Source organism: Musa acuminata, chromosome BXJ2-10 (genome assembly GCF_036884655.1).
Source record: "Musa acuminata AAA Group cultivar baxijiao chromosome BXJ2-10, Cavendish_Baxijiao_AAA, whole genome shotgun sequence".
Lineage (NCBI taxonomy): Eukaryota > Viridiplantae > Streptophyta > Magnoliopsida > Zingiberales > Musaceae > Musa > Musa acuminata.
Window position 1 is genome coordinate 26058744 of NC_088347.1, and position 10134 is coordinate 26068877.

The 10134-nt window shown below is 39.2% G+C and overlaps 1 protein-coding gene across 2 annotated transcripts; it reads left to right on the forward strand.

The window, feature by feature from the left end:
• The first annotated feature begins 5460 nt into the window (after positions 1–5460).
• LOC104000599 (protein ETHYLENE-INSENSITIVE 3-like 1a) lies at positions 5461–10134 on the forward strand. 2 transcript variants are annotated; one of them, XM_009422680.3, is made up of 2 exons: positions 5461–5771; positions 7802–10134. In XM_009422680.3, exon 2 carries the CDS (start codon positions 7866–7868, stop codon positions 9777–9779), a length of 1914 nt encoding a protein of 637 aa, XP_009420955.2. In that variant the 5' UTR covers positions 5461–5771; positions 7802–7865; the 3' UTR covers positions 9780–10134. The 2 variants fall into 2 exon arrangements, with proteins under 2 accessions (XP_009420955.2, XP_018675190.2); XM_018819645.2 differs by lacking the exon at positions 5461–5771 and adding an exon at positions 6658–6680.

A 10134-nucleotide genomic window follows, 5' to 3' on the forward strand; every position in this document is an offset into this window, starting at 1 on the left:
GGATGACAAATTTCATAGACATTTGAATCTAAAGTTAGGCCTATGTTCCACAAGGTGGAATGCATTAATGCTAGTATCAAATTCCTTTGAGATGTGTGAGTTGTGTGGAGTACCTTCGCTTCTTTGATACCAGGACCCAAAAAGCATTCCTGACTAATGTCAATGGCCAATCCCTTAATAATTTGGAAAGCAAGATATCACCTTGTGATTTGGCAATTTAGAATGGAAGTGTTTCCATCCATCATTACATACTTTTGGTGTTCTCTGGGTAACATAATGGGGATGAACGTGGACTCAAACATGGCTTTGTCTGCTTGCTGAAGCCATAGAAAAGCTTTAAGACAATTGCAATGGGCCAAAGGAACAGGGACACAGCTAAATCTTGAGAGATCTAATGTGAAATCTCTGGATACCCAGTATTTCACAGCCCAGTGAAATCTTTATCCATCACCTGTTTAGTTTAAACTCTCTATCTCTCACATGCCTTTGTTTCTCCAGTATCTCTAGGTCTTGCATCTTGTTCGGGTACCGTGGCATGTGCCATTTTGTTTGAGTAGGGTGTAACATGAGTTTTCTGGGGCAGTGAGCCAATGAAATGAACTATAATTTGGGTGCACACATGCACTAAACTTTGTTTCTTATGGTGGCAGGCAGCATCAAAGAGCTCACAATTGTTATCAGTCTCTTGGAGAAAATTGTTCCTTGCTAGCATGCAAGCTTGTCTAGCTTTCTGCACACATGTTCAGTTAACCATGCAAGACCATCATATAGAATCAGACAGTAATTATAACATGTTGCTGCTTTGATAGAATTGAATTTATGACTTACAATCTACTCTTAGCAAATTTTCCAGAGCTTGGAACAAGTCTATGGCATGTGCTCACTTGCATTTAAGAGTTCCTCGAGATTCTCAAGGAAATAGATCCAAAATTTATAGGAATCATATGCCGCAGATGATTAATTCAACACAGTATGCTCATTTAAGTACAAAGACCATGGAAAAATTTTGAGCAAGAGCCATCAATAAAAGCTATTACTCCTCACTATCCCAAGAAAAATATGTGAAAACATTGGTTATTGATTTCAAAAATGAATGAAATCAATCTTTCTTCCATGTTCTGTTGTTGTTTTTGTTGTTTCAGCTCATCCTTGACCTAACATGTTGTTTCGATCTTTTTTACAGTATAACCCTCTTGCGTGGATTTGTAGAGCACCTGAATCCACCTCGCTCTCTCCATTATAATCTAAATAAGGAATTCACAGGAATTCTACATTTGTGCCAAACAAATTGCCTAATGGTTAATTAAAAAACTCATTTTTCTCATTGGATTAAATTAGACCAGTTGTGTTGTTGCAACAAAAATAGGCTCTGATGCATACGCACCAATTTTTTTTAGCTGTCCTTATTTTCAGATTAACAAATTGTTGTCAACCAATAGAAGTTAGTACCTCCTTTCAACTGCTACCATGAATACTAACAGAATGCTCAAGTTGCAGATTAGAAAATGCTCCCGTTAGATCATCACTTCAAAGCCCTGTTGTTAAAATCAGCGAGGATCACTCGTCAAGATTCTACAGAGTATTTTGTTGATATGTCATTATGGAGGTTTTACCTAGACAACAAGGTCTCTGGATTTAACTCTAAAGTTGTGTCAAATGACCAAGTATAGAGAAAGCTATGGTGATGTTTTTGCATAGATGATCCTTGACCTACATTGGATAGGACATCTTATTCTCTGAGAAAGAAAGGTCACCTCAAATTCATTACAAGGCTAACTTTCAATAAAGTGAATGTCATCAGGCTGAACCAAGAACTAGCTTTGTGGTTTTCTCTTTAAACTTGAAACCAAATTCAAGTGGTTAAATGGAGAGATTTTCTAGATTAAGGATTTAAGAATGATATCAGATTTTAACTTGTAACTGTAACCATTTTAGGGAATCTTTTTACTGTGATAACCTTGATATACAGGGATTGAACAAATCTGTTTAAAATGTCTCTAATCTCAAGAACAGAACTCATCCCATGAAGCTTGCTCTTTGTTTAGACATTAATAAAACAATGACTTGTCACAAATGCACTCAAAGTAGTTAATTATTTGTGCATTGCCATGAATAGGGTGCAGCACTACAGGAATTATTCTTCTTTAGCTGCACATGTACAGCACTGAATGAAGGTTTCTCTCTTTTTTTAGTTGCACATGGTTGGTCCCTTGAATTTATTTGTCATGTCTGCTATGTGGACAGATCCATCCAACAGGCAGCTGACAGATGTTATACAACAAAGAACTCAGAATAAAATTATGTTGCATTTTCCTTTCACAAATTTTTTTGAATATCTAGATGACTGTTGAAATGATTGATCAGGTGCATTATTTGTCAAATATTTTAATAGCAAGTTGAAACTTGATGTAGGCAAGAACATCTCATTCTGCATTTTGGAAAATGATTCTTATCAGTTTTGAGGCATGTTGTATGCTTTATTCATCACTTTCCCTGTATTCTTTTCCGAGTTGTGAGATCATGTTGGGTAGCAGTATATCTACTATTACATTATATAATTGTAACTTGAAATATCTTAGTTCATTATATGTAAACATTAGCAGTTGATAAATGCATGTGGACTGCATTCTGAAGGTATTTCTAAATGAACTTATTGATCTGGTTATCGTATTGTAAGGTTTAACCATAGGAAATCATGTGATTAGGAAAACAAAACCTTAGTTACCCGAAATCTTGTTCCTCTGTTTCATTTCGTATCTGTCAGGATAAGATGGTGTGTCTGGATCTTCAGAGTCTGCAGTGGTTTGCAATTTAACAGATAGACAGAACAACATGTGAAGCTGCTACAGTTTGAACTTCCAACTGCATTGTTTGTGTACATAAATGCAATTGATAATGCATGCAGATTTTTTGTTGGGAAGGTATGTCTAAATGTCAGAATATATTGTTTCTCAGTCATCTCATATGTCATCCAGAAATCAGCTGAATTTGAGTAATCTGCTATATTGTAGATGCACTGTCAATTAACTAAGGATCCTTTTCTATTGTAAGTTCACCTAAGAAAAAAGAGATCACTATTGAACACTAATTTTGTTTAATCTCAGTCTCACTCTGAATAAAACAGGTAAAGAATCTTAAACACTAATTTCTTTGCTCATGTCAGTAACACTCCAGGATCTCATGGAAGTTTCATTCTTATTCTGAATGCTTTTTGTTAGCTGATGAATACATGAAGTTTCTGTATCATTTTAAATTTATTTATCAGTGGAGAATGGTTGATGATTTAATGGAGTGGAAGATATCTTGCCATCCATTTTTTATTATAAGAGAAAAATGTTAAGGACAACAATTATGTACTATTCTGTTTATATCTTATAGGTTCAAGTAGATCGGAAATACGATGCTTAATCGGAACATGATCAAGCATAATTATACAGCATTGACATCATTTCTTGCCAGCTTTGACAAGAAGAACATGACAAACAAAGAAGCTAGTTTGCGATGAAAAAGTTTACACTGCTCAGAACAGAAAGATGACATTCCATACTCAGTGGTTGCAGAGAGAATTATATAGGACCAGCCTGTTCAATTTAACCTCAACCTTTTTATTTATGTCACTCTCTTAATTCTGCATCAGAGAGCAGTAAATGGGAAGGAAGCAGAATTGGAGAAAGGGCCACTCCATTAATGTCACTGCAACATGACAAATGCAGAGCATCTGTTCTAGTGATCTTTTCTTTACTATCCTGGTCTTTATGTTTAATTTATCATTTATCTTCTGATGATGTAAAAATAAGAAACATGTACAATGCTACCAGTTTTAGCTCCTGCCGACACCTAAATCTCTACTTGTTTTTGCAGTAACAGTGTATCACATCTACCTGCTCAAGAACAGAAACAAAAGAAGGGTCATATGATTCCCGAGTTGATGAACCTCATAATGATGTTGGGTAATCTACTATTCCCCACCAAAAGTGTACTCTCTGCCTTTAATCTTCCTTATGGCAGCAGTACAAACACTACAAGCCACTGGGACCAACAGTCAATTCTGCAGGCCAAATCTCAGCTCATTTAAGCGCACTAAAGCCTCCCTCTTGTCCCAGTTGGGACCAAAATGACTTCTCAAAGCCTAGCCTTGATCTTTCATGCTGAATCAGTCTGAGATGACTCTGTTCATGGCTTACAATATGATGACATGGGAGACGACAGCACTTCACCGGTGCAATACTTTTTAATCTGGGTGTCAATGTCTAGAAGTTACCTGTTGCTGTTGAGAGTCCTGATGCACATGCCTTCCATTCTTGCCAAGCATTGATCATGAGGCAGGCAGGACACACAAGTCAAAATCTGGTCAGCTTTTCTTTTTCCCCTTTTTACCACTGCATAATGTCCCAAGATTTGTGTTTAATGAATTGTACAACTGACTATTAGATCATGTATCCAATGTATCAACAGAGACAGGTGGGAATGGCATCAAACCCACAAAGAACTAACTAAGCTTGTAGATCTTCTCCTTTTGTTTCTTCTTGTGTTATATTCTGAATCAGCAGACATCAGGACAACACTATTTTCTTCTCATCTGTTTGAGGAATAGAAATGCAAATCTGAAAAACCATTTGGGTGTTATGAGAAAGATAAAGACAGTAATTTGTCTGTAGTAAAACCATCTGCATCATAGTCCATGCATTCATTTCAAATGCTAAGAGCCAAAAGATGGTGAAGAAAATAATGTTTGTCCATGAAGAAAAATTCCTTGTAGTAACTGCACCACAGCCTAAGATTTATTTCCTTGGACTTGTAGAAAAACTCCCAACCTGACATCTTTTTCCAATCAGCTCTGATGTTTGTTTATGCACAATGCTTGTGTCTCAATATGTGTATCATTGATGATCAAACCACTGTTTCAAAAGTTCTCATTTGAATCCACCCATGCAGCATTCCCAGTCAGAAAATTATACTAATGATTCAACTCAATGAACACAGTTAACAATTCTTGCCTATTATTCAAGTCTAATATATATATATATATATAAATGCATCTGCAATCAACATTATAATCACATCAGCCATTGTTTTGAAACAAAAGAGCATGGTTTTTACTGTGACCTTTGACTTTTCACAGGTTTGACCATGCCATGTAGATTCCATTTCCTACTTGTTGATGCTTGTGTCTAAATGCATACCAATATAGGTGAAGTTTAGACGATTTTGTGGTGTCTGCCATTACTGCCAATCTCATTTTGATTCCCGATGGGGAATCAACAGAAACCGCAAGAGCCATGGCATTCAATGAATCAGGGGAAACCTCCAGGAAGGCAGGCAGGCATCACAACAAGAACAGGAGGAACAGAAGCAATAACCCCACCCTCTGTAGTCTTCCGTCATTTTTTTTCTCTCTCCTACCGCACGTCTTGTTTCCATCCCCAGTCAACCTCACCTCATTTACCACCCCCCCCCTCCTCCCTCTCTCTCTCTCTCTCTTCTCTCGCTCGTTATCAACGAGCTGTATAACCTCACATGCCACCCCGACAAGCCACCTTCCACAGGCGAGAAAGCGAGAGGCGAAAGTAGAGAGGGAGAAGGCAGGAGAGGTGAAAAGATAAGAGGAGGACCAGCTTCGCCACTTCGTTCGTCCCTTGCTTCCTTCTTCTGCAGGAATTCTGAAGCTCTAACCTCTGTAGCCCATCTAAAATTTGCTCGGAGTCAGAGATGTGCAAAGGTTGGATATTATTGGGGTGAGGGAGACCATAAGCGGGGATCGAAGCTAAAAGGTACGATTTTGCGTCCTCTTGGCTTGTTAAAGGCGCCTCCTTTTTTTGATTGATTTCTGCTTCCGTTTGGTTTCCGCTACATGGCAGTCAGGTCTTCTTCTTTTCTCGGTTTTGGAGATTGGTTGAGAGTCCTGCTTTGATCTCTGTTACAATCGCTTTTTCTTAGGGTGGCACACAAGGTCTCTCGTGGTATTCAAAGAAGAAAGGCTATGTAGCAATCCATGATCGTTAATTCCAAGCATTTTCTTCCCCTTTTATTCTGCATAACAATCATTTCTCTTGTTTTCTTGTCTTCTCTGTCTCGATTGCTGTACGTAATTCTTCAGCAGTGATGAAATGTATCAAAATACTTCAAGATCGATCATTTTTCCTATTTTTCGATCGTTTACAAAGAAAAAGTTGATTTTTCGGCCATTTAGTGCTTCAGTCGCCACCAGTGGAAGATGTTATTTCTTCGCTTTTCCTTCTCCTCCTATTCTTTAGGCTTTGATTTTTCTGGTTTTTTTTTATGATGAGAAGTTTGATGATGATCTCTGACTAGTCTATGCTTCTCCTATCGGTATCTTAGATGTTTCCTGTTGTCTATCACGGGCAATTCTTCATCAATATTGGAGACAACAACTAATAAGATTCACTCGACTCAAGAAGTTGATGACCGCATCTGCGGTCTATTTTGGCTGCTTTGATTAGATTAGTTATGTCGGCCAAAAGAAAAGATATAAGGATGGAGTTCCAACTTCGAACCTTTTCTTTTGTGTGTGTGTACTGTGGATAAATTCAATTCCTTCTTTTGTTTGATACTGATTTGGAGGTTGTTTCCTTGGTTTTCCGTTGTTGACCTCTTCGGTGTCTCTTGCTGCCTCCGTTCTTGATATATCTGCTCTTCTTGCTTTTTTCCCATGTTATACGGTAAGTAATAAAGTGCTCATCTATTTTGTTTCTAAATTTGGATGTTGTGTTTGAGTGACTTTGATCTGTTTTAAAGAGCACATATTGGGGTTTTTTTTCTTATACAAAGTAGATGCTTGTTGAATTTGTACGAACAAGAGAAACAGGCAAATTGGCCTTTTGTTTCTTCGAGTTATGTTGTTTCGGAAACAATTCTTTTTCTTGTTTGGTATTAGCAAGAAGACTAGAACTCATGTCGGTCTTGGTTGTTCTGTTTTCTAATATGTGGAGAAATATTGCCTATCTTTTCATAGTTTTGGAACATACATGCTATATTTGTGTAGCAAAGAAGGAACTTAGTTTGCTTGTCACTCCCTTGGCTGACCATAATGTTTCTCAAACTATGCGTTGTTTTCGTCAAAGATTCATCTGAAAATATCTAGTTTCATTAATTTGAGGGCATCTGCTTGCTGAATTGCTAAAGGAAGGCTTTCGATTGATCTTAGATAAAGTCGTCAACTTTCACATGAAGAATTTGTTGGATTAGATCTTCGGTTGGGTTATGATCTGATTCTAATTTGTTTGCAAGGATTGTGTCCGATTCGAATTTGTGTTCTTCATGTGAGAAAATTCTTAGCTTAAGATCTCCAGACTGCAGCGGTAAAGCTTGCTGGTTGTCTGTAACATCGGTCTAATAAATATTTTCTTCCTCTGTCTGTATCCTTTGTATGCCAAGTGAGGTGCTTGCTTGGTACATGTAGATAATCCAACTTGAATTGTACAGCTTTTGTTGCTTGTTAACATAGACAAAGAGCATATTAATGCCATTCATAAATGTATTTCTTCTTGTTTACACTCATGGAGCATGCTCACTTATATTGGTTGTGAAATATCTCATTCGAATTTCTCTGAAATGAATCTAATAAATGTGTCTTAAATGTCACAATTGAGAATAGATTCTGTTCCTAAGTTGAGAAAGTTCATCATTTTCTCATGATATTACTTCCATCATATGTTTGGTGAATAATAATATCTTCCAACAGCATGGCATAATTGAAGATCAATAATATGTTTGAAGTTATTTTTTGTTGTTTAGACATGCCACTATCTGAACTTTTTTTCTCATGCTCTTGCTCTTTCAGGGAATATTGCATCTGTCATTTGACACTGAGGATATTAATCTGATTGCCTGTGCTGCTAGTAGTGATGGGGGGTCTATTAATGGAAGGCATGGTGTACCCTGGAGGTCCAAATTATGTGCAACTTTTCCCCTCAAATGATGAAAAAAATCTTTGTTATGGTAGCCTCCATCAGCCTTCAATGGGTGAATGCATAATGGGAGAGGGAGATCTGGTAGATCCTCCTCCTGAAAAATTTGCAGAGGTTGGTGATGAAGAGAGTGACGAAGATATTGACATAGAAGAACTCGAACGACGTATGTGGAGGGACCGGGTGCGCTTGAAGCGTTTAAAGGAGCAACAACAGAACAAAAACAAGGAGCAAGGTGATGCAGCAAAGCAGTGGCAGTCACAAGAGCAAGCCCGCCGAAAGAAGATGTCTCGTGCACAGGATGGCATCCTTAAATACATGCTGAAAATGATGGAGGTGTGCAAGGCTCAGGGATTCGTTTATGGTATTATTCCAGAGAAGGGCAAGCCGGTTAGTGGTGCCTCTGATAACCTTAGAGGTTGGTGGAAAGAAAAGGTCAGGTTTGACAGGAACGGGCCTGCTGCTATCGCCAAGTACCAGGCCGATAACACCATCCCTGGATCTAACAATGAAGTGGTCTCTAGTACTGTGAGTCCTCATTCCTTGCAGGAGCTTCAGGACACCACATTGGGATCTCTTCTGTCAGCTCTTATGCAGCACTGTGACCCACCGCAGCGGAGGTTCCCCCTGGAGAAGGGAGTTGCACCACCATGGTGGCCTACCGGGAGGGAGGAGTGGTGGCCTCAATCGGGCATTCCAAACGAACAAGGTCCGCCACCTTACAAGAAACCCCATGATCTGAAAAAGGCTTGGAAAGTTAGTGTCTTGACTGCAGTCATCAAGCATATCTCTCCTGATATTGAAAAGATTCGTCGGCTGGTTAGGCAGTCCAAATGCCTTCAAGACAAGATGACTGCCAAGGAGATTGCAACGTGGCTTGCTGTTGTAAAGCAGGAAGAGGACATGTACATGAAGCTGCACCCTGATACCTGCCTTCCCCCATCCTCTGGGAGTGGCCTCACAGGAGCCATCTCCTTCAACACCAGCTGTGGTGATTATGATGTAGAAGGTGTTGATGAAGACAAGAGCGAGGATGTGATTCTTCACAATCCTCCTGCTGATGGTAACACTTTTAGCCTGAGTGCAACTGTTGGGAATGAAAAATTTGTTCTGTCCATACCGATGAAGGATGAGACTGATTGTGCCTTCATTCAAAAGAGAACTGCTGCTGAGCCAGAACTGTTGTTGAACCAGCGCATTTACACCTGCGATAATGCAAAGTGTCCACATCATGATTTTTGCCATGGATTTACAGACAGGAATGCCAGAAACAGTCACCAGTACCTCTGTAAGTATCAGAATACATTTCCTCAATCTATTGGTGCGCTGTCAGCTGAGAACTTCCCGGTGAATGAGAACAAGCCCCCGGTTCTCTCTACGTCATCAACCGCTCAACCGACTCCAACTTCACTTGGTCCAAGCCTCAATCCTATTAGTGTCTCTGATTTGGGTATTCCTTCTGATGGGCAAAAGTCAATCAATGAGTTGATGGGTTTCTACGACAACAACATTAGTGGTGACAAGAGCTTGACTCTAGGAAGTGCTTCCGTGTTGGAAGGTTCAAATTCTTTCCAGAGCAGAATTCAGATGGAAGACACCTTCTTTGGGCAGGAGACAGGAATGGGTGGTAGTCTCTTCGAAGAAGTGGGCAGCTTGGTTCAGCAACCACAGTTCTTCGTCCGTGAGGACATGATGCCATTTGGGCAACAATTCAGCAATCAACCCAATGAATCAAGTGGTGGCTTCAGGTTCACGTCTGGATTAAACATACCTGCTGTGGATTACTCTAATGCTGCATCACAGAGGGGCATGCTGCAGAAGAAGCACGATGGATCCAACTGGTTCTACTGAAATGAGCGGTCATCATCTGATCCAGATTATCTTAGCCAAGGAATCATGAAGCCGTAGTAATGATATCATGCAATATGTATTGGAGTAGATTTTATAGAAACCTTTTATTTGGGTGATCTTCTCCTTGCAATTTATTCCAGTTTCTTCTTTATAAACCTTGAAAGAATTAGCAGTTCAGAGGGTGCTCCATAGGGTAGCCACTTATCAGATGCTCTGGGTGGGGCATCCTTAGCCTAAAAAGTATGTATAGTAGAATGATGAACTGGGTAGTTTAATCCATCCTCATGTTGGATTCTTGATAGGCTAGTTATGTTTAAACTCTGTGTTGTGGTAATTAAAATATGATTTTGTGCAA